Genomic DNA, 25,671 nt, shown 5'->3' with positions numbered 1-25,671 from the left:
TATCACATTCTTTCTGATAATATTTCAGATATTCCATCTTTAACACTGTGCTTAACACATGGTGGATTCTTGCAGCTTTACAGGCCGTTCACATGTGTTGTGCTTGTGATGAAGCGTTAGTGGAGAACTCTTAGATGGAGAGAAATCAATGATGCTCAGACTTTTGAAAAACCTGCTTCTTGCTCAAGGCAAAATCATGCCCTTCCACTTCCACTCACATACTCTGTCCCACACCTTTTGACCAATGAATAATTCTTTTTTTCCATGATTGTTTTTATAATCATTTACAGGTTCCACAATCAGCACTGTCTATTAAAATATATATTTTTTAATCATTTTATAGATATTGCTCACACAAGGAAAAATATTTTAGAGCTGAGCATGACTAGAACATTGTATATTTTACCATGATTTTTCAAAGCCTTTTTAAGATTTTATTAATTGCCATGATTTTTCCAGGACTTTCCTGGATTTTTCCAAGCTTTTCCTGGATTTTTCTTTACAACTGTAAAATTCCCTGATAGTTCCAGGTTTTCCATGACCAGGATGGTGGACCAGCATGGCCATGCTGTTCTATGGCAAAACTTACTCATTTACAAGCATGGATTTCCTAATAAAACTGGTTGACCAACGAAAAATTACTGGTCAAGTTAGTTAAGAAACATGGTGGTGACACCAGCATAATGCGACCAATCTCCAAAACACACATGCTGGTGACCTTTTAAGCTGTCCTATCCAAATTCTTTCTTTTTTATCTTTTACTCTGGCTCTCCAATTAACTACAATTTCTGTATCTATTTCATTACTTATCATTAGTTTGTTCTACTCCACTTATGTTTTGTACCTGTTTTCGTCCCAGCTGTAAAATGTCAGATCCGATGCCCACAGCGGCCAGGATGGAGGCACAACCCAGCAGCAGCAGGTCACTCTTTTTCCTCTGGCTGCAGCGTCTCAGTGAATCCTGTGAGCCTCCACCTGGCCCTGCACCTGCTGATCCTAAGCCCACCTCATCCATCGCCCCATTACTGCTCAGGTCTGGGGCAAGTCGAGCCGGGGAATTGTCTTCAAACTCACAGTTCTCCTCTACACAGAAGAGGGGGGTAAATAAATAACACTGAATAGAGAGAAATAAACCACAAAAAGTATCATTTATTTGTTTGTCAAAATCCACTAGGGCAAGGTATTTAGACAATTAAGCCATGCTTAAAAATGCCGTTGGAATGTCAATGCATTAAATAACTAAATGTCAAACCAAGTAGCATCACCAAACAAATAACCCTAAACCTTTTTTTCAAATCTAACTTCACTTTTCTTAGTCATTTAAGCTATAGTATAACTTTTAAACCAACTGGTCCCAAGGTCATCTTGAGTAGTTTTATAACAGAGTACCAACAGGAATATTTCACCACATTAACTTGTATCACTGTATCATTAAATGTATCATTACTGTAATTCTAACAACTAGACAGAGTCCAAATACTTTTTCTCTTAATTTTCAAAAGAATATATTTTTTCATATAATTTAAAACCTAACAAACTTCCTTTTTGTGAAATGTTTTGCTTTAGAGGTGTACCTGAGCTAACTTTCTTTAAAATAAATGGCATTTGGTTTGATATTTTGATAATAATGCAATGATTATCTAATGATCAGTTTTCTTCTATCCTTTTTGACCAGTGCATTTCCATGACTTTTCCAGGCCTAATGTATATGATTACTCTGTACAGATTTTTAAAAATCTTTTATTTTGATTTATTTATTGTGGCAGAACAATTTGCTAACGAATAATTGATAAAGGTTTCTGAACTGTTTAACTAATTTATTGAAAAGGACTGACTCTAAAGAATGATTCACTGACAAATTAGACATCACTATGGCTTGGGAGCATGTTTTACTCTACGCAAGAACAACATTCCAGTAGCTCATTAAATATTTTAGAGCATAATAAAACATATATATATATCTATATTCACTATAGAAGTTTCCATGATTTTTGAGATTGTATTCATTTTCATGACTTTTCCAGGCCTGGATCCTCCCTGATATATCGTGGGAACCCTGGATGATTGTTAATAGGGCCACTGTATTAGCAGAACTTGTCTCTTACTCACCCATTTCATTTAGGCTTGAGAACCCTGTCATGGGAGCATGTTTTGGAGACTTTCCCAAATTTGGAGCACTAGAGGACCACACCTTGCCCTCCCCAAGTGATTTCAACCTACAAAAAAACAAAAAACACTAAAGTAACCAAACTCTCCCAAAAAAGGTTGAAAATATTCTGGAGTAAAGTCTGGCAAGACTATAATGTACCTGTCTTCTCCACCCAGTCTCTCTCGCTGATGTGTGGAGCTGGGCCCCCATGTTCGGCCCTTCTTCTTGGTCCCTGCCAGGTCCTCTTTCTTACACACTGCTGTTCGGCTCCATGTCTTTCTCCCATCACTGGGTGTCACTAGATCACACATGTCAGTGACAGTCATATTAACATACAGATTTTAAGATGCTTAAAATTACAAATGTATTAGTAAACTATATACAGCTATTGTAAACATCTTTGTAATAGGAGGGGTGTATTAAACACAAGGTGTACAAGTTTAAACAGTCTCAATGCACTTTTAAGTGTCTAGGCATTGATTCTTGGCACATGGCAATACAGGTATTCATCAAAATGTACTACTCTGTGCAGCAATCTACTCTGGTACTTATTTATTCTTTTATATCCACCTTTTTCCTGAACGTGGAAGTGTTCCACGATTTATAACTGTTTTTGTTTTCAGGTCTCAAGTGTTTTTAGTCAACTTCATAACTACTTCAAGTTGTTATGAAAGCCAACAACTGGACAAGTTAACTCTGAACTCATTTTACTCTAATTAACACTTAAAATGAATGTTGTTCTCCATTTGGATCACTCGTTTCGGTAGTGTTTACAGTGTTTCTTAAGTAGACCAGAACCAGAACACAGTATAGTGATGCCTCTGATGTCACTTACAGCGTATGGCTCTGAGGCGAGGGATAACCCCTGGGCTGGCTGGAGGAGTGGTGCTCTCACTGCCCTGACCTTTCCTCTTGTCCACACTGGGTGAAGCTTGCACCGTAATCTTATGCTCAAATCCTAAAGCAGAAACATGCTGTCAGAGATTTATGGAATGATTAACAGCTTAAAATTTTCATTACATTTTATTAATGATTTAGACTCATTACCAGCAATGAGCAAAGTAATTTACAAAAATCTGACAGATTTTTTCCTTCTTATTTTCAAATGGAGTTGTCATGAGGTTTGGGAAAATAATACCATATTTTACCACACAGTGGCCCAAAAATGTATTTGGAAACTTTATCTACACTTCAAAACATCAGAATGCCTTTGCATTATAAATGTTAAATGAATAGCATTTATTGTAAAGAAATATAGCACAAAACCCCTTGTCAAGCCTTTTTACAAAAAAAAGGTTTCACATAAATAAAAAATATAATGTCTATATATATAAAAAATAAAGAAAATATATACATATATTGATTATAATATATATATATATATATTTACAGTTGTGCTCAAAAGTTTGCATACCCTAGCAGAAATTGTGAAATTTCGGCATTGATTTTGAAAATATGAAGCCATTTATTATCACATAGTTGTTTGGCTCCTTTTTAAATCATAATGATAACAGAAATCACCCAAATGGCCCTGATCAAAAGTTTACATACCCTTGAATGTTTGGCCTTGTTACAGACACACAAGGTGACACACACAGGTTTAAATGGCAATTAAAGGTTAATTTCCCACATCTGTGTCTTTTTAAATTGCAATTAGTGTCTGTGTATAAATAGTCAATGAGTTTGTTATCTCTCACGTGGATGCACTGAGCAGGCTAGATACTGAGCCATGGGGAGCAGAAAGAACTGTCAAAAGACCTGCGTAACAAGGTAATGGAACTTTATAAAGATGGAAAAGGATATAAAAAGATATCCAAAGCCTTGAAAATGCCAGTCAGTACTGTTCAATCACTTATTAAGAAGTGGAAAATTCGGGGATCTCTTGATACCAAGCCAAGGTCAGGTAGACCAAGAAAGATTTCTGCCACAACTGCCAGAAGAATTGTTCGGGATACAAAGAAAAACCCACAGGTAACCTCAGGAGAAATACAGGCTGCTCTGGAAAAAGACGATGTGGTTGTTTCAAGGAGCACAATATGATGATACTTGAACAAAAATGAGCTGCATGGTCGAGTTGCCAGAAAGAAGCCAATGCCACAAAAAATCCCAGTTACAATATGCCCCGACAACACCTTGATACGCCTCACAGCTTCTGGCACACTGTAATTTGGAGTGACGAGACCAAAATAGAGCTTTATGGTCACAACCATAAGCGCTATGTTTGGAGAGGGGTCAACAAGTATTGTGCTCCTTGAAACAACCACACTATCTTTTTCCAGAGCAGCCTGTATTTCTCCTGAGGTTACCTGTGGGTTTTTCTTTGTATCCTGAACAATTCTTCTGGCAGTTGTGGCTGAAAACTTTCTTGGTCTACCTGACCTTGATATCTTTTTATATCCTTTTCCATCTTTATAAAGTTCCATTACCTTGTTACACAGGTCTTTTGACAGTTCTTTTCTGCTCCCCATGGCTCAGTATCTAGCCTGCTCAGTGCATCCACGTGAGAGCTAACAAACTCATTGACTATTTATACACAGACACTAATTGCAATTTAAAAAGACACAGGTGTGGGAAATTAACCTTTAATTGCCATTTAAACCTGTGTGTGTCACCTTGTGTGTCTGTAACAAGGCCAAACATTCAAGGGTATGTAAACTTTAGATCAGGGCCATTTGGGTGATTTCTGTTATCATTATGATTTAAAAAAGAGCCAAACAACTATGTGATAATAAATGGCTTCATATGATCACTATCCTTAAATAAAAGACAGTTTTTTTTTGCATGATCAGTCATATTTTCAAAATCAATGACAAAATTTCACAATTTCTGCCAGGGTGTGAAAACTTTTGAGCACAACTGTATACACTACTGGTCAAAAGTTTTGTAACACTTGACTGAAATGTTTGTCATGATCTTAAAAATCTTTTGATCTGAAGGCGTATGCTTAAATGTTTGAAATTAGTTTTGTAGACAAAAATATAATTGTGCCAACATATTAATTTATTTCATTATAAAACTAAAATGTAATAAAAAAAAATAAAAAAAATTATTTTTGAAATTGATGACTTGGACCAAATAATAAAGAAAAGCAGCCAATAAGTACCCAACATATATGGGAACTCCTTCAATACGGTTTAAAAAGCATCCCAGGGTGATACTTCAAGAAGCTGGTTGAGAAAATGTCAAGAGTACATGTCTGCAAATTCTAGGCAAAGGGTGACTACTATGAATATGCTAAAATATAACACAGTTTTGATTTATTTTGGATTTTGTTTAGTCACAACATAATTCCATAGTTCCATTTATGTTATTCCATAGTTTTGATGAATTTACTATTATTCTAAAATGTAAAAAAAATAAAAATAAAAAAAATAAAAAAAATTAAAATAAAGAATGAGTGTTTCAAAACATTTGACCGGTAGTATATATATATATATATATTCACACTGGCAGCCAAAAGTTTGGAATAATGTACAGATTTTGTTGTTTCGGAAGGAAATTGGTACTTTAATTCACCAAAGTGGCATTCAATTGATCACAAAGTATAGTCAGGACATTACTGATGTAAAAAACAGCACCATCACTATTTGCAGCAGCCATCACTCCAACACCTTATCCTTCAGTAATCATGCTAAATTGCTAATTTGGTACTAGAAAATCACTTGCCATTATATCAAACACAGTTGAAAGCTATTTGGTTTGTTAAATGAAGCTTAATATTGTCTTCGTGTTTGTTTTTGAGTTGCCACAGTATGCAATAGACTGGCATGTCTTAAGGTCAATATTATGGCAAAAATAGCAAAAAGGAAACTCTTTCGCCAGAAACTTGTCATTCAATCATTGTTTTGAGGAATGAAGGCTATACAATGCTTGAAATTGCCAAAAAACTGAAGAGTTCATACAAAGGTATATACTACAGCTTTCAAAGACAAAGGACAACTGGCTCTAACAAGGACAGAAAGAGATGTGGAAGGACAGATGTACAACTAAACAAGAGGATAAGTACATCAGAGTCTCTAGTTTGAGAAATAGATGCCTCACATGTCCTCAGCTGACAGCTTCATTGAATTCTACCCGCTCAACACCAGTTTCATGTACAACAGTAAAGAGAAGACTCAGGGGTGCAGGCCTTAAGTGAAGAATTGCAAAGAAAAAGCCACTTTTAAAACAGAAAAACAAAAAGAAAGGGTTAGAGTGGGCAAAGAAACACAGACATTGGACAGCAGATAATTGGAAAAGAGTGTTATGGATCTTAACCCCATTGAGTTTTTGTGGGATCAGCTAGATTCTGTAGCTGCTAGACTGTAAGGAGCGTGAGAAGTGCCCGACAAGACAGCCACACCTATGGCAAGTGCTACAGGAAGTGTGGGGTGAAATGTCACCTGAGTATCTGGACAAATTGACAGCTAGAATACCAAGGATCTGCATAGCTGTCATTGCTGCATGTGGAGGATTATTTTGATGAGGACACTTTGAAGTAATTTTTCAAATTGTAATAGTAATTTTACACATTATTAATGTCCTGACTATACATTGTGATCAGTTGAATGCCACTTTGGTGAATAAAAGTACCAATTTCTTTCCATAAGAGCAACATCTGTAAATTATTCCAAACTTTTGGCTGCCAGTGTATATATATACAGTTGAAGCCAGAAGTTTACATACGCTTCAGTTGAAGTCATTAAAACTCAATTTTTAACCACTCCACAGAGTTCATATTAGCAAACTATAGTTTTGGCAAGTCGTTTAGGACATCTACTGTGTGCATGACACGAGTAATTTTTCCAACAATTGTTTACAGACAGATTGTTTCACTTTTCATTGACTATATCACAATTCCAGTGGGTCAGAAGTTTACATACACTAAGTTAACTGTGCCTTTAAACAGCTTGGAAAATTCCATAAAATTATATCAAGCCTTTAGGCAATTAGCCAATTAGCTTCTGATTGGCTAATTGGAGTCAATTGGAGGTGTACCTGTGGATGTATTTTAAGGTCTACCTTCAAACTCAGTGCCTCTTTGCTTGACTTCATGGGAATATCAAAAGAAACCAGTCAAGACCTCAGAAAAAACAATTGTGGACCTCCACAAGTCTGGTTCATCCTTGGGAGCAATTTCCAAATGCCTGAAGGTACCACGTTCATCTGTACAAACAATAGTCCGCAAGTATAAACACCATGGGACCATGCAGCCATCATACCGCTCAGGAAGGAGACGCATTCTGTCTCCTAGAGATGAACATAGTTTGGTGCGAAAAGTGCAAATAAATCCCAGAACAACAGCAAAGGACCTTGTGGAGGAAACAGGTAGACAAGTATCTATATCCACAGTAAAACGAGTTCTATATCGACATAATCTGAAAGACTGCTCAGCAAGGAAGAAGCCACTGCTTCAAAACCGCCATAAAAAAGCCAGACTACAGTTTGAAAGTGCACATGGGGACAAAGATTTCTTTTTGGAGAAATGTCCTCTGGTCTGATAAAACAAAAATTGAACTGTTTAGCCATAATGGCCATTGTTATTTTTGGAGGAAAAAGGGTGAGGCTTGCAAGCCGAAGAACATCATCCCAACCGTGAAGCATGGGGGTGGCAGCATCATGTTGTGGGGGTGCTTTGCTGCAGGAGGGACTGGTGCACTTCACAAAATAGATGACATCATGAGGAAGGAAAATTATGTGGATATATTGAAGCAACATCAAGACATCAGCCAGGAAGTTAAAGCTCGGTCGCAAATGAGTCTTCCAAATGGACAATGACCCCAAGCATTCCTCCAAAGTTGTAGCAAAATGGCTTAAGGACAACAAAGTCAAGATATTGCAGTGGCCATCACAAAGCCCAAAAATTTGTGGGCAGAACTGAAAAAGCGAGTGTGAGCAAGGAGGCCTAAAAACCTGACTCAGTTACACCAGTTCTGTCTGGAGGAATGGGCCAAAATTCCAGTAACTTATTGTGAGAAGCTTGTGGAAGGCTACCCAAAACATTTGAGTCAAGTTAAACAATTTAAAGGCAATGCTACCAAATACTAACAAAGTGTATGTAAACTTCTGACCCACTGGTAATGTGATGAAAGAAATAAAAGCTGAAAAAAAAAAAAAAAAAATCAATCTCTACTACTATTCTGACATTTCACATTCTTAAAATAGAGTAGTGATCCTAACTGACCTAAGACAGGGAATATTTTCTACAATTAAATGTCAGGAATTGTAAAAAAAAACTGAGTTTAAATGTATTTGTGTATGTAAACTTCTGACTTCAACTGTGTATATATATATATATATATATATATATATATATATATATATATATATATACAGGTGCATCTCAATAAATTAGAATGTCGTGGAAAAGTTCATTGATTTCAGTAATTCAACTCAAATTGTGAAACTCGTGTATTAAATAAATTCAATGCACACAGACTGAAGTAGTTTAAGTCTTTGGTTCTTTTAATTGTGATGATTTTGGCTCACATTTAACAAAAACCCACCAATTCACTATCTCAAAAAATTAGAATATGGTGACATGCCAATCAGCTAATCAACTCAAAACACCTGCAAAGGTTTCCTGAGCCTTCAAAATGGTCTCTCAGTTTGGTTCACTAGGCTACACAATCATGGGGAAGACTGCTGATCTGACAGTTGTCCAGAAGACAATCATTGACACCCTTCACAAGGAGGGTAAGCCACAAACATTGATTGCCAAAGAAGCTGGCTGTTCACAGAGTGCTGTATCCAAGCATGTTAACAGAAAGTTGAGTGGAAGGAAAAAGTGTGGAAGAAAAAGATGCACAACCAACCGAGAGAACCGCAGCCTTATGATTGTCAAGCAAAATCGATTCAAGAATTTGGGTGAACTTCATAAGGAATGGACTGAGGCTGGGGTCAAGGCATCAAGAGCCACCACACACAGACATGTCAAGGAATTTGGCTACAGTTGTCGTATTCCTCTTGTAAAGCCACTCCTGAACCACAGACAACGTCAGAGGCGTCTTACCTGGGCTAAGGAGAAGAAGAACTGGACTGTTGCCCAGTGGTCCAAAGTCCTCTTTTCAGATGAGAGCAAGTTTTGTATTTCATTTGGAAACCAAGGTCCTAGAGTCTGGAGGAAGGGTGGAGAAGCTCATAGCCCAAGTTGCTTGAAGTCCAGTGTTAAGTTTCCACAGTCTGTGATGATTTGGGGTGCAATGTCATCTGCTGGTGTTGGTCCATTGTGTTTTTTGAAAACCAAAGTCACTGCACCCGTTTACCAAGACATTTTGGAGCACTTCAGGCTTCCTTCTGCTGACCAGCTTTTTAAAGATGCTGATTTCATTTTCCAGCAGGATTTGGCACCTACCCACACTGCCAAAAGCACCAAAAGTTGGTTAAATGACCATGGTGCTGGTGTGCTTGACTGGCCAGCAAACTCACCAGACCTGAACCCCATAGAGAATCTATGGGGTATTGTCAAGAGGAAAATGAGAAACAAGAGACCAAAAAATGCAGATGAGCTGAAGGCCACTGTCAAAGAAACCTGGGCTTCCATACCACCTCAGCAGTGCCACAAACTGATCACCTCCATGCCACGCCGAATTGAGGCAGTAATTAAAGCAAAAGGAGCCCCTACCAAGTATTGAGTACATATACAGTAAATGAACATACTTTCCAGAAGGCCAACAATTCACTAAAAATGTTTTTTTTATTGGTCTTATGATGTATTCTAATTTTTTGAGATAGTGAATTGGTGGGTTTTTGTTAAATGTGAGCCAAAATCATCACAATTAAAAGAACCAAAGACTTAAACTACTTCAGTCTGTGTGCATTGAATTTATTTAATACACGAGTTTCACAATTTGAGTTGAATTACTGAAATCAATGAACTTTTCCACGACATTCTAATTTATTGAGATGCACCTGTATATATATATATATATATATATACAGTACTGTGCAAACGTTTTAGGCACTTGGGAAAAATGTTGTATAGTGAGGATGTCTTCAAAAATAATGCCATAAATAGTTTTCATTTATCAATTAACGTCATACAAAGTCCAGTAAACATAAAAAAGCTAAATCAATATCTGGGATTACATGAAGAGACAGAAGCAACTGAGAGAGCCTAAATAGATAGAGGAACTGTGGCAAGTTCTCAAAGAAGCTTGGAACATCCTATATGCCAACAACCAAGAGAAACTGTGTCCAGGTGTACCTAGGAGAATTGATGCTGTTTTGGCAAAGGCAAAGGTTGTCACATCAAATATTAATTAACCTTTTTGTGTGTTTACTGGACTTTGTATGACGTAAAAAAATATTTATGTATTTACAAATTTCTGGTTGTAAAACTTTAATGGAAATTGTCCTTCATTTTTGTGTTGAACTACACTGATCAGCCACAACATTAACATTAACACTAACTGCTGATCTCCTGGTATTTTCATGCAGACGGGCTGGTTTGAGTATTTCTGTAACTGCTGATCTCCTGGGATTTTCACACACAATAGTATCTAGAATTTACTCCGAATGCTGCCAAAATAAAAAAACACAGAGCCTTTGCAATCCAGTGAGCGGCAGTTCTGCGAATGGATACGCTGTTGATGAGAGAGGTCAACAGAGAATGGCCAGACTGGTTTGTACTGACAAAATCTATGGCAACTCAGATAACTGCTCTGTACAATTGTGGTGAGAGAATTGCTATTCTGTGACGCGGGTTGGCGCTGTTTTGGCGGCACGAGGGGGACCTACACAATATTAGGCAGGTGGTTTTAATGTTGTGGCTGATCAGTGTATACCAGTCATTACACTGCTTGGACACCTGTTCACCTTAATTTGAGGAGAACGGACATCATACATCAACTAAAAATCACCTTGAGACCATTTGGTTAAAATTATTTGAAAACAAACAAACACAAAAATAGCTCAGAAAAGTGAATTTTGTTTTCAGAAATGTCTTGCATCATTTGTTTGCAGATGCCACGCTTGATATTTTGATATCTAATGCATAGAAATCCAAACATTATACAGTAAGAATGGCATAGTTGTAGTTCAACTGGTAGAGCATGGCACTAGCAATGGCAATGGATTTTATGCCTTGAATGCACTGTAAGTCCCTTTGGATAAAAGCGCCTGCCAAATGCATAAATGTAAATATAAATTTTCAGGTAAAGTCTTTTAACTCAAAAAGCAATATACTCTTTGCAAATAACTAAACATGTATAGATTCCACACACCAGAGGGCAGACTAATGCAGTTACTGTCCCTTCCCAGTTTGAGCAGTCGGCTCTTTTTGAAGTTGCCTTTGCGCTTTTTCACGTGTGGTTTCTCTTGGTACATCTGGTGAATGATGATGTTGAGCTCTCTCTCCACAATGTCGATCTCCCGCTCGGCTAACTCCTGCTCGCGCCTCTTCAGATGCTCCTCCTGCTCTCTCTGCTCCTCGGCTGCCCGTGCAAGAGCTTCCTCCCAAGATTGCAACTCCTAATGAACAGGAGGTTATTTAGACCACTAATCCACTAAGCCTACAGGTTCTTCCTTTTAATTTTGCATCTTGTGGAATTTCTCTAAACATAAAAGATTCGATATTCCCTTGCACTAGGCTCTCTTTGGTGCAATTTGTATAATGGTTCACAATACTTGTGTGTGTATTTGTTACACTGGTGTACTATATGGGTAGTTGACTCATAACATGTACATTTATTTTTTTATATCAACATCAAGATTTTAGGTTAAATTTACGTATATGAATATATATAGATTAGGTACTGTGTTGTTTTTCACAATTTTTTATCACCTTTTTTAACAAGTACAAATATTCCTTTAAGTCTCTCAATTAATGAATTGTGAATTATGAGATCATAAAATCTGCCTGCATAATTGAAAATGTATTAGAAAAATGCTGTTAAAAATGGTTTTAAGATGGGATATAGCATGACACATGGTCAGATACTGTATCATCTGGCAGTTCAATCTTAATGAAACAATGCATTTAATTACCCCGGTTTCCTTTATCAGACCTTAGTGTCTCGCACACGCTCGAGTGATCTAGCCTTTCAAAGAAATTTACGAAAACCAAAGTATACTTTGACCGTAAGGCAATCCGTTGAATCGGGTCTGTAGGCTCCCTTACCTTCTCCTTCGCCCGTAATTCATCAAACATCTGCTGGATCTCCAGCCTCCAGTCCTCCTGCAGGGAATGGAAGGACTCCAGGGGCATCTGGAACATGGCGGACTGCTCAATGGCTTGCAGCCTCCTCAGGATACTCCCAAAAGCGGGACGACCATGCGGGTTAGGACACCAACACTCTGTAGATAGTGAAAAGTTTGACTTAATAGTGATCAAAAGTCACTTTCAAAGAAGAATTTTTGTATTGTGAGAGTGTTTTTTGTAAGGGTTAAAGAATGGACAAAGACAGCATATTGTAACTGGGTAATGATCATTACAGTTTATTTATGTACAGATAAATGTTTTATTTTCTTCAAGCAAAAATATTTGTTCAAACCTTCCAGCAGCTGTGCAAAGGGCTCAGGGCAGGTAGATGGAATAGGTAAAGTCAGCTTGTTCATGGCAACACCGTAAGCTACAGCCAAAGCATCGATTTCCCGGTATGGCACCTCACCAGTGAGCAGCTCCCAGAGTAACACTCCAAAACTGACATAAAAAAGACCACATTCAGTCACAAAATCTCCAGTTAGACCATAACAGACAGGCCGGTGAAGGACGGAGACATACCTCCACACATCGCTGCTTTTGGAGAACAAGGACAGCTTGATGACCTCAGGAGCCATCCAGGCGTATGTGCCTGCCGCGCTCATCTTTGTGGTGCGGTGCCATTCCCGTGCAAGCCCAAAGTCTGTGATTTTCAGAGTCTTTCCGTTCAGGTCGTCTCTCTCGACAGGCTCCAGAATCAGAACTGAGGGAGGAGTGAAATGAAGAACAGAGAAATATGAAGCCAGAGTGGGTTGGAAGGAATAGAAATGAATGGAGCGAAATTTGGCTAACTACTGAAATCAAACCACTGAGGCTTTTGTGAAATAAGATATTTCTGAATAATGCATAGTGGATTAGAATAACAGTAACAACTTCGGCATGTAATATCCAGGAAGAATTCTCTGTGGTACTTGCAAGAACCAAACCAGTCGGACGTTCATAAAAAGACTCTCTGTCATACTTTGACTTTACACAAAGATAGCAAACAATTTCCTTGACTTGCACTTGGGATAAAACTAATGTGCAAACATCTGTTTTATCTGGATTAACACACTTTGAGTCATATGAGATGGGTTAGTGTAGGAATCTGTCCACACGATGACAATTTAAAGAAAACTACAGATAACTGCAACTGGCACCAACAGATCGTCTAAAATTTCTAGAGAATATCATATTAATTTTGGGGCTTTTGTGATCTTGATTTGTACTCATTTTTTACTCTGCACTGCTCTCATACTAGCAGTGTTTCATTTGTAAAGGAATCTTTTAAGTGAATGGATCATTCTCAGCTTCTGGTATTAAGATGTAATCTAAAGAAATGGTCACTGAACAAAGAATTGGATCAAAATGTACCATGAATCAAAATTCCCACCATTATTTGGAAAATCCCTGCATATAACTGCAGCTAGCATCTACAGATCATCTAAAAATTTCTAGAAAATATCATACTAATTTTCTGGCTTTTGTAATGTTGAATTTTACTCTTTTATTTTTTTTTTTTGGTTCCACTTTTCCAATTGTTTATAAAGTCAACATGACACGGCATTCATGTCACGGCACAACTACTTTCTACTTTCGTAATCTGACGTTTCATAGACAAATGGAATTATTAGAGGAAAAAAAAAATAGCGGTGCATTGATCGATCGGCCACCGATCAAAATCGGCCAATATTCATCTTAAATCCATGATCAGCGATCGGCTGATCGTGCCTAGAATCAGGGCCGATCTTTTTTTGCAGCACGCAGGGAATCAAACATACACACTGCTACTCTAATGAATGAGTGCCTTCTCAACCCTTGAAGCATGACAAAGTGGCCTTTGGAGGTGAGTTGTTGGCATTCTAAGCATTCACGAATTTAAACTTTCCGACATGATGTAATTCATATCAGGACTGTAACCGCAATATACATTAAGGGGGACAAGTCCCCTCAATAATCCGATATGGCCAAATTGTCCCACCCAATAATTGATATCCTTGTTGCTGTTCTGCTGCAGTCCCATTATGTGCTGCTGTCTAATTGTCATTAAGTTGTTGCAGAAATAACATAAAGGTTTAAAAAAAGTTAAATTTTTAGCGTGCTTATTAGTCTAACACTGGTCATCAACGTCATTTGAAACTTAGAAGTTTCAGAAGCTAAATATGCAAAATTTGACCACTGTTTTATGATTAAAACTATTTTCCATTTCGTGAAATTCGCCGTTTTGAATTGAAAATGTCACGTACAGTACGTGATTAGGTTGTCATTAATAATTGTGAATGTGAAAACATTAATGTGGTAGTTTTCATCATATTAAGCTTAAGACAAAGCACAAATGTGTGCATATTGTAAAGGAATTGAATGAATGTAGTTATCTGGCAAGCTTTTGAAGGAAAATTCACTTGACATTGTCTAAGAAAATGATCAATAAAACACATAGTAGAGCGTTATCACCATCAGATTAGAACTAGAACTTTAGACCTGTGATTTGAGGCTTCCACTGAATTTTTAGGTTGTGACAAGTGTCAAATACTTTTAATGCAAATAGTATTAGGTAATAATTAACAATCAATCTGAGATTTTCTAAATAATTTGTATGTTTTATTATCAATGTCTTTAATTCTGAATTTCTTTTATAAGAGATGGTTTTTATTTTGAGTATGTCCTTGTCAGGTCTGTGCTCAAAAAATGAGCCATCAGTTAGAGTAGTTCATTTAAAAATGGAAAATGTACTTTTACTCACTCATTTACTCACCCTTATATTGTTCAAAACCCATATGCTGTTACTTTTTCTTGAAACATAAAAATAGACATTTTAAGCAGCTCTATTCCATAGAATAACAGTATATAGTGAGCAGGAGCTGTCAAGCTTCAAAAAGGACAAATACTATAAATTGTTATTAAAGGTTCAGTATAAAGACATAATAACAGTAGTTCATATGACTTGTGCACTTTATTCCAAGCATTCTGGGGCCATAGAAAATCTTAGTGTTGTATGGACTACTTTTATGGTATTTTCATGATGATTTTTTTTCCCTCTTTGGACCTTGACAGCAGTGGTCAATATGAAGTGTTTTTGTATGTAAAAAAGCATCGTTAGGATTCTTGAAGAACATATTGTGTTAAGATTCAATGGGGGGAAAGAAACAGTGAGGCACAACTTGAGGACAGTAAATAATTTTGTGTATTTTGTTTTGCTAGCCAGATATATGTCGTCATTTTACAGATATATCAGCGATGAAAAGAAATTCAAATTATATTAGTCTTTTCTTTGATGCAGCACAAAAAAGAAAGAAAAGATGGCTGAAACTGGCATATTGCTAGCAATGCAGATACAGTGCTTGACTTGTACTGTGTGAACTTAAAAACAACATATAATTTAAAACCAAAAATTATCAAATTTTGGTTGCATTTACAAAACTTTAATGCATTTAAAGCCTTTATTCAGAAAATTATTGCATTTACCGCATTTACTATTTTAAAGGACCGAGGACACCCATGACCCCCCACCAACAAAATGGTTTGGTCCCCCCCAATGTTCAAATCTGAGTACATATGATGTAACATGAGTCGTGACAATCAGATGTTGTTTGGAGCAATAGAGACTGTTTGAGCGATCATAAGCACTTTCAGCTTCACTCTCTTTAACATGAGCGCTCTCGGTGTCAATCAAACATGCGCACTCTCCAGGTGCTCTCAATATCTCATCAGTCACTCATCCCAGCGCTATTCTCTGAGGATCCCAATTTAAATCAGATTAATGTTGGTCACAATACCACTAATAACAGATGTAACTGTTTAACCTTCAATAACGGCACCACTCCTTCATGCATTTGCTTAATAATTAATTAAGAAAAAATCGGTATCGGCCGATTTTAGTGTTAAAAAAATCGGAGATCGGTATCGGCCTCAAATAGAGCACCACTAAAAAATATTGGATGGGATGTTTTTATCCATTGGGAATTTAATTTTCTGTTTTTATTATTAGTGGTTGACTGATATATCGCCGGGGCCGATGTATCGGCCGATATTCAGACTTTTTTAATTATCGGCATCAGCTGATAAATTTTCCCGTGGCCGGTTTTTTCTTGAGGGTGCCGAAAATCGGCAGCTTGCATGTGAAGCGACCGAGACATGTAAACAACCAGTGATAGCTCATTTTGTTGTTACGTGCCATTGTGTTACTATAATAATAGACCGTTGTGCAACACAGTCTCATTTAAAAGGTCCGCATATCAGAGCCGCAGCAGACCCGTTTGAGCTCATAATGTTAAAGTGCTCACTTGTTTCATTCTCCCTCTCTCTCCTCAACAGTTCCCTGTAACTTTTAACTGTCTTGTCTAATGATAAAATGCAAATATCTATAAAACTAATATCATATACCATCTGAAAATATGCACATATCTTGTTAAAACAGATGTAATAAACCAACCTCACACAACTTGAGCAGATCCAGTATCCTGTTGAGCGCTCATACATTTTCCTTTGAAGCACGTATTCTAACAGTCTCTCCTCAGCAGTTCCCTGTCACTTTTAACTTTCTTTGCTAATGATAAAAGGCAAATATCAATAAAACTTCTATTATATTCCGTTTGCAAATATGCAGATACCTCGTTTAAACAGATGTAATTCACAAACCTCACAAAAATCCAGCGTTTCCTTCCCGTCGAACGCTCATATAATATATTCCTCTGAAGCGTGTATTCTATCAGCCTAAATCAAAAACTTCAGGATCAAATGTTCCTCTCATTTACAAATCATGATGGTCTGACCTGTGACAATCCAAGCAGGTGATCCAGGCTGTTTAAACTGTCAGGACACTGCTGTTGCTCATGCTGGATCTGCACGAGTGCGTGAGTGCAACTCAGGCTGCGTCCAAAACCATGAAAATGCTGCCTCCGGAGGCTGTATACGGAGGTACGATGAAAATACGGTGCTTTTCAAACTGTTCGGAGACCAGTTGCCTTAAAAGGTCCATTCATTCATCATTAACTGATAAGGCAGCAAGGTAGCAAGTTAGCTGCCTATGTTTTCGGATGCAGCCCAAGGTAAAAGTGCTTCACATGTGCTATAAGTAAATATCTTATTCACTGTGCACTGCATGTACTATTGGTTTGATTCTGTATTTTTTATTTTTCTCCCCAATTTGGAATGCCCAATTCCCAATGCACAAGTCCTCATGGTGGCGTACTAACTTGCCTCAATCTGGGTGGCGGAGGAAAAATATCAGTTGCCTCCGCATCTGAGACAGTCAATCCTCGCGTGGTAGTCAGCATCTTCACTCGCTGAGCTACCCAGGCCCCTGATTCTGTATTTTTTTGAGTAAATGCGATTACTAATGTGGAAATGCCATTCATGGTTGCTGGACTACTGTGTGTACTGTTATTTCCTTCTTTCTTATATATTAACAATTTCTTCATGTGCAAATAAATTACTAAAATTTGATGACTAAACAGAAATCTGAAGAAACTGCTATCTACCATTTAAAATACAATATTATTTGCAGTTTTGTGTGAAATTGAGTAAATATAGTGCTAAATAAGAGTTTGTTTGTTTTTTAGCAATTTTATGTTTGTTATTTACTATATTAAATTGTGTGATATATCGACATTGTGTCAGCCTATCGGCCACCCTGCTCTCTGGATATTGGCATCGGCCACTAAAAAACCCATATCGGCCAACCACTATTTATTATTACCATAACCTAAATTACTGTGTTAACTACTGACAATGCCTAAATAGCTATTTGGCATTTGGTTAACATACATTATAACATTACACTATAGCCCAAGTGGCTTTGGTGACATCAGGCGAAAAGTAAAGCTGTTTAACTCTAATAAAATCAGAAATGTGTACTAAGATAGCAAATTGTGTACATTTTGATTTCATGATGACTTCATAATAAAATCTATACAGACTCAGCAGTTTGGATACTTCTTCACTTTGGAGAGCTCTATACTCTACTGTATTTACTCTATCAAATATTCATCAGCCTGTAGCATGTGTGCAGGCATCACAGAGAGACAAGATCTCCCAGCCAGGGGCCATGTTCTTAAATACACAAACACACACACATCTCTTAAACCTTTTACATAACAGAGTTAAAGTACACGTTAACCAGCCCTAATCAACTGCCTGTGGAGTACAATGTCAATATTTTACAGAAGTGGCATTAGACAACAGACCGATCCCGTCATTGTTATCCATGAATTCAGTCCTGTGTTTACTGAAACTACCAAGATCCACAACCTCAATGACTTCTGAAACAACATGCAACCCAACAATGCACCTTTAATTTATTAGAACAGGAATGATACGTTCTAGGTGGAGGTGTTCAAAACCGTATATGGCACTTTCATCCACATGGGACTCAGCAGTCTGCATAATGACTTGAAAGAGTTCTTTCTGTCTTATGTACAATTACAAACATGAGTCACACTGGATGTGATAAATCCCACCAATAAATCATCAATACAATTCCAACTGAGGGTCTCATAAATGTTTCGATACTATATGTTAAGGCAGGGACTTTTAAAACTTTTTGATGCCAAGGACCCTCAAATATAAGCCCAATTGCGAGGGGACCCCCTTCTTAAAACCTAAAGGGAAGCTACTGTATATATTTTGATGTATAAAGACTAATTTATGCTGAGTTAGAAAAAGTAGTAAGCATGACACTATAAAAAGAACATATTGTTTGCTAAATTAAACAACTGGCTTTTATATTGTCACTGTACTAAAACCAAAATTAATTATGAATATTACCTAGAATGTCTTTAAGTACTTTTTATGCACTTTTAGAGTAATTAAATGAGTTAGATGTATAAACCTAAAGAGAAACTTGTATAGTGCTTTACACAATACATATTATTCCAAAGCAGTTGTATAGAAAATACTGCCTTACAACCCACAGTAAGCAAATCATTGGACAATAGGAGGGCTGTCAATATAGGAAATAATCACAATTAATTTAATGATTTCGGCTTTAGAAAGCAAAATGAAACAATGTCAAATTTTGTAAATGTGTGTATTCTTTTTAATTCTTTTTTTTATTTTTTATTTATTAAATTTTTTACACTTTTATCCCCTAGCTCCCCCTCAACGAACCCCAGCTTCAAAACTCTAGTAATAAGGTATGTCTGTTAATTACCTCAGAACAGGGAAGAGCGAGATGTTAATTTGTGGTGCCTTGTTATTTCGCTCCTCCCTGTATTTCCTCGTGTGTTTCCGTGTGTGGGCAGGCTATGGAAATGTTAAGTGTCAAAAGTCAGCTGGACAGGTTTGAGAGGGGTGGAGAAGGGTGGGGTGCAGTGTGCTATTCCTTTATCACCACACATATGCAAACGGGAGGAGAGAGAGAGAGAGAGAGAGAGAGAGACAGGAAGGGAACACACAGCAGGGTTTCTGTTTGACCAGCAGATCACAAGCTCAGGTTGAACAGGTGGAACCTTTCTCTCTCTCCATCCACTGTTCACTTCGCAAACATACTGCTAACAAAACACCTCTGCATATTATCACGTGTTTGTGCTGCTGTTAGGCTCAGCATTCCATCCCTCAACATTTATAGAATCAAATCATTCCAATAGATATATTTTATATCTTTCAAGGACTATCAGGTTATCATGTTCTAATTGTTCCAAACTTTTCACAGCACTTGTTACAAATGGGTCAATAGGTAAATTTATCTTGCTTTAGAAATGATAGTTCAACTGGGATTTATTGCAGTATGATGAATTTGAGAATCTTATTGGCATGCCTTTTCAATAAGTCCACTTTATTGATCACATTTTATGTTTCAGCAATTCACTTATGTGTCCGAGCCATTTATCCACTCTGGAATTATGAAAGTTAAAGAACAAGACAGCAATTGTGGCATCATATTGATTTCCACACAAATTTATTTTGATTTACCCCTCCTTTTCTTTAAAAAAAGCAAAAATCTGGGTTACAGACAATGGGTAACAATGGAAGTAAATGGGGGCAAATTTTTGAATGTTTAAATACTCACTGTTCCAAAAGTATAGCCACAAGACGTAAACAATATGCATGTTAACATAATTTTAGTGTGATAAAATCGCTTACTAACCTTTTCTGTGTAAAGTTATAGCCAATTTTACCACTTCGTTGCCATGATGATGTAATGTCAACAAACCCTAAAATGACTGTAAACACTACGATTTAAACAACTTTACAGCTTAAATAATAGACGAGTTTTAACAGAAGAATGAATGTAAGTGCTTTTATAAAATTATAAGCTTCACATTTCTGCCTTTAAATCATCCAAAAATTGGCCCCATTCACTTCCATTGTAAGTGCCTCACTGTAACCCACATTTTTGCCTTTTTTTTTTTTTTTTTTAAATAAAAGGTGGAACGAGTCGAAATTAGTTTTTGTGTTAATCAACATTATGCCACAAACACTGTCGATTGAGATTAACTTGTATTGAGCCCGGAATATTCCTTTAATTAAAATACAATATTTCTCTAAGAATAATGTAACAGGGTTTAAAATGGGAAAGGAGGCAGCGGGAGCCAGCTGAACCGTCAAAATAATGGTTTAATGAAAATTTAAACAAAAAGACACAATACAAATGCACACACTGCAGCTGTGTGTGGCTCTCTCTCTCCCGAACTGCCACATTCCACTGCACTTATCCCTCTCTTCGGCTGATTAGCCACAGCCCAGCCCCACCCTCCTCCTTGTCACAAATATGATAATAAAACAGTTTACCTAAAAATGAAAATCTGTGGGGGGCCTGGGTAGCTAAGCGAGTAAAGACGCTGACTACCACCCCTGGAGTCGCGAGTTTGAATCCAGGGTGTGCTGAGTGACTCCAGCCAGGTCTCCTAAGCAACCAAATTGACCCGGTTGCTAGGGAGGGTAGAGTCACATGGGGTAACCTCCTCGTTGTCGCTATAATGTGGTTCTCGCTCTCGGTGGGGCGTGTGGTGAGTTGTGCGCGGATGCCGCGGAGAACAGCGTGAAGCCTCCACATGCGCTATATCTCCGCAGTAACGCACTCAATAAGCCACATGATAAGATGCGCAGACTGACGGTCTCAGACCCAGAAGCAACTGAGATTCCTCCTCCGCCACCCGGATTGAGGAGAGTCACTACGCCACCATGAGGACTTAGAGTGCATTGGGAATTGGGCATTCCAAATTGGGGAGAAATTTCATTTCAAAATATGAAAATCTGTCATAGTTTACTCCCACTTATGTCATTCCAAACCAATTTGACATTCTTTCTTTCTACAAGGAGATGTTTTAAGGAATATTGTAGGCCATCTTTTCAGTACAAGTGGTTAGTGTTTCACTAAAACATTAAAACATCTCCTTTTGTGTTCCGACTAATAAAGAAAGTCATACAGGTTTGGAAAGACAAGAGATCAAGTAAATGAAGACAGAATTTTCAGTTGTGGGTGAACTATTCCATTAAGGACTGGACTGATCCTTAATTTCTAACTGCGTGTACAGTATTTGTGTGTGAGTCAGTGTTTGTATTTCTGCCTGTGGTGTGAGGCGAGATTAAGAGAATAGGAGATGGCCACACGCAATGTTAATAAGCCTTTGTTACGGCCCTGTCTTAATGGCCATGCCCCCCCTTAGAGACAGCTGCCAGTGGAGGGCTGTGAGAGAAAGAGAGAACGTGTGTGTCACAGAAAAATATACAGGATTGTGTGAATATATGCAAGGATGAGAGAGGGTGTACATGGGAGTGAATAAGCAGACACATTTCTCCTCATGCTTGAGGTTGAACAAGCAAGGGTGTGTCATTGATAGTAAATATGTGTGTGTACAGTACATGCATACACTTGCGGCCAAAAGTTTGGAATAATGTACAGATTTTGCTTTTTCGGAAGGAAATTAGTACTTAATTCACCAAAGTGGCATTCAGCTGATCACAAATTATAGTCAGGACATACTGATGTAAAAAAGAGCACCATCACTATTTGAAAAAAAGTCATTTTTGATCAAATCTAGACAGGCCCCATTTCCAGCAGCCATCACTCCAACACTCTATCCTTCAGTAATCATGCTAAATTGCTAATTTGGTACTAGTAAATCACTTGCCATTATATCAGACACAGTTGAAAGCTATTTGGTTCATTAAATGAAGCTTAACATTGTCTTTGTGTTTTTGAGTTGCCACAGTATGCAATAGACTGGCATGTCTTAAGGTCAATATTCGGTCAAAAATGGCAAAAAAGAATAAGCTTTCTCTATAAACTCGTCAGTCAATCATTGTTTTGAGGAATGAAGGCTATACAATGCTTGAAATTGCCAAAAATGAAGATTTTATACAAAGGTGTACACTACAGTCTTCAAAAACAAAGGACAACTGGCTCTAACAAGGACAGAAAGTGATGTGGAAGGACAGATGTACAACTAAACAAGAAGATAAGTACATAAGAGTCTCTAGTTTGAGAAATAGACGCCTCACATGTCCTCAGCTGACAGCTTCATTGAATTCTACCTGCTCAACACCAGTTTCATGTACAACAGCAAAGAGAAGACTCAGGGGTGCAGGCCTTATGGGAAGAATTGCAAAGAAAAAGCCACTTTTGAAACAGAAAAACAAAAAGAAAAGGTTAGAGTGGGCAAAGAAACACAGACATTGGTCAACAGATGTATGAGTGTGTGTTTTTGTGTGACAGAGATTGCTGAGAGATTGATGTGTTGATATGATATCTGAGAGGACAGTCACACAAGTTTTACAACTCGCTTCTGTCTAAAATCAAACACTCGCAAACCGACTATCATATGTACAGGACATCTACTATAACTCCTTTTCATAATTTTGATATTCACACCTCAGTCTGTGTATTAAATTAATTTAAATACACACTGCACAATCTGAATCAGATTATGTTAATGGCAATGTCAATAATGGTATCATTTATGTGATTATACACTCTGGAACCTAATCTGCAAAATTTGTAACTTAATTAGCATTTTCTTTATGTCACTATCTGCAGCTACTTGAAACTAAGCCTGATAAAGATTAAGTATTGAAGTACAGTACTGTCAGTGAACACACATCTGTCAAACACTGCAAACCATTTTTAACTCTGTCATCATTACAGCAAGCGGTTTGACCTTTGACCCTTAGTGATCTGACTGAAGACTCGATTATTTGTCTCTTCAGCAATACATGTAAGCAACATACAAACCAGCCATCACAAATTCTACACCCAGGAGTTCAAAAGGGGAATAAAAAATGCAATAATTAAGCAATATGTACAACTGTATGGCTGCAACACTGTATTACTATTGACTTATCAGCATCCATATGAGTTATGCAATAAGGTACAAGAAGCTGTGCTATACTATGTGCATTTCTCAAATAACATACATATTCATACAGCATGGGGTGATTGTATAGCATTCAACTCACATTTGAAAGGTGCCGTTTTCACAGAAGTTTCGCTAGTTGCCACATTCACCATTAATTACAATTGTTCTGTCAGGCCAGTATTGCGGCCAGGTAACTCCAGCCCTTCCGCTAAATAGGGCATGCCGCGGCCATTGAGCGCATAAAGTGTCTAATATTCCACACTCTACGTAACTTCATTATTTACGTTATTACTCAAGTTAATTTGGTTGAAAAAGTACATCATCTGGGTACTCGTAACACTCTCTTTTTGTTGCATTTTTTGTGTGAACACTCTACTCGCACTATGAAATGGTGTAGAATAGTGCTGAACTGAATTTTTTTAGAACTATCCATTTTTTTATATCTCATATGTAATTATAAGAAACACATTCTCTCGCCCACTTAATACTGTCCTCTTTGTGTCCTTAAAGCTTTCTGAAAAGGTCTGTGTCTTAATCAATCAGTAAGTCAGCCACTATCTTCTAATCTGGAGGCATGAATTCTCCTCTCAGTGCCATGTATAGTGCACACTCAGAAGGGTGTATAAGGGTGAATTGGAACTGTCTCCTAAAGGCAGGATAAGTACATCAGAGTCTCTAGTTTGAGAAATAGACGCCTCACATGTCCTCAGCTGACATCTTCATTGAATTCTACCTGCTCAACACCATATTACTATTGACTTATCAGCATCCATATGAGTTATGCAATAAGGTACAAGAAGCTGTGCTATACTATGTGCATTTCTCAAATAACATACATATTCATACAGCATGGGGTGATTGTATAGCATTCAACTCACATTTGAAAGGTGCCATTTTCACAGAAGTTTCGCTAGTTGCCACATTCACCATTAATTACAATTGTTCTGTCAGGCCAGTATTGCGGCCAGGTAACTCCAGCCCTTCCGCTAAATAGGGCATGCCGCGGCCATTGAGCGCATAAAGTGTCTAATATTCCACACTCTACGTAACTTCATTATTTACGTTATTACTCAAGTTAATTTGGTTGAAAAAGTACGTCATCTGGGTACTCGTAACACTCTCTTTTTGTTGCATTTTTTGTGTGAACACTCTACTCGCACTACGAAATGGTGTAGAATAGTGCTGAACTGAATTTTTTTAGAACTATCCATTTTTTTATATCTCATATGTAATTATAAGAAACACATTCTCTCGCCCACTTAATACTGTCCTCTTTGTGTCCTTAAAGCTTTCTAAAAAGGTCTGTGTCTTAATCAATCAGTGAGTCAGCCACTATCTTCTAATCTGGAGGCATGAATTCTCCTCTCAGTGCCATGTATAGTGCACACTCAGAAGGGTGTATAAGGGTGAATTGGAACTGTCTCCTAAAGGCAGGAAAAGCTGGTAATGTGGCTAAATCAGGTTCCTTGTTCCCCCACCACCCAAATCCAGCCCAGGTACATGCTTAAAACCGAAATAAGTTGACTCTACTCGATAGATTGTGTCAACTCATTCTTTACTATTTAAGTTAAGGCAACTAGATGAAAGTAGACTTAACTCAGCTATACTATTTAAATATTGTTGTTTCAACTTAATAATTTCAGTTGAAACGACTCAAATTTAGATCATGCAATAACACAGCCCATATAAAGAAGATTATTACAGATTCTAGGTCAATCATTAAATACTTAAATAAAAACTTAATTCTCCACTAAAATGCATAATATACCTGCGCTTCAGTTGCACATGCACAAGGTGAACTAATGGTGTCTTCATTTGCAAAACCTCTATAATTCTTAATAGCAACTATTTAAATGCCCCTATAAATCCCCTTTGACCAAGGAAACATAATTAAATAATTCAAGTGCAAGAGATTATGGATATTTCCCAAATCCTCAATTTTGTACTCTATCGTTTGAGTCATTAACACTTACAATTTTAAGTGTTAAATTAAGTTAAATTAACATACATTTTTGAGTTAGGAGCCCAAAACTTGACATTTCAAGTAATGTTTAATTAAGACAACT

The 25,671-nt window shown here is 37.4% G+C and overlaps 1 protein-coding gene across 1 annotated transcript in view; it reads right to left on the bottom strand.

Moving 5' to 3' along the window:
• LOC127416803 (mitogen-activated protein kinase kinase kinase 10-like) overlaps positions 1 to 25,671 on the bottom strand; it is a 59,909-nt gene that overhangs the window by 10,325 nt on the left and 23,913 nt on the right. Inside the window, exons 3-10 of the mRNA XM_051656353.1 lie at positions 12,852 to 13,032; positions 12,622 to 12,770; positions 12,249 to 12,424; positions 11,353 to 11,599; positions 2,985 to 3,107; positions 2,309 to 2,447; positions 2,110 to 2,216; positions 845 to 1,083 (exon numbers count right to left, since the gene is read on the bottom strand). Coding sequence (XP_051512313.1) covers positions 845 to 1,083; positions 2,110 to 2,216; positions 2,309 to 2,447; positions 2,985 to 3,107; positions 11,353 to 11,599; positions 12,249 to 12,424; positions 12,622 to 12,770; positions 12,852 to 13,032 — 1,361 coding nt within the window. The remainder of the gene's footprint in view (positions 1 to 844; positions 1,084 to 2,109; positions 2,217 to 2,308; positions 2,448 to 2,984; positions 3,108 to 11,352; positions 11,600 to 12,248; positions 12,425 to 12,621; positions 12,771 to 12,851; positions 13,033 to 25,671) is intronic.

This window comes from Myxocyprinus asiaticus, chromosome 26 (assembly GCF_019703515.2).
Source record: "Myxocyprinus asiaticus isolate MX2 ecotype Aquarium Trade chromosome 26, UBuf_Myxa_2, whole genome shotgun sequence".
Lineage (NCBI taxonomy): Eukaryota > Metazoa > Chordata > Actinopteri > Cypriniformes > Catostomidae > Myxocyprinus > Myxocyprinus asiaticus.
The sequence above is the reverse complement of the archived record's forward strand: the minus strand, read 5'-3'. Positions and strand labels throughout refer to the sequence as shown.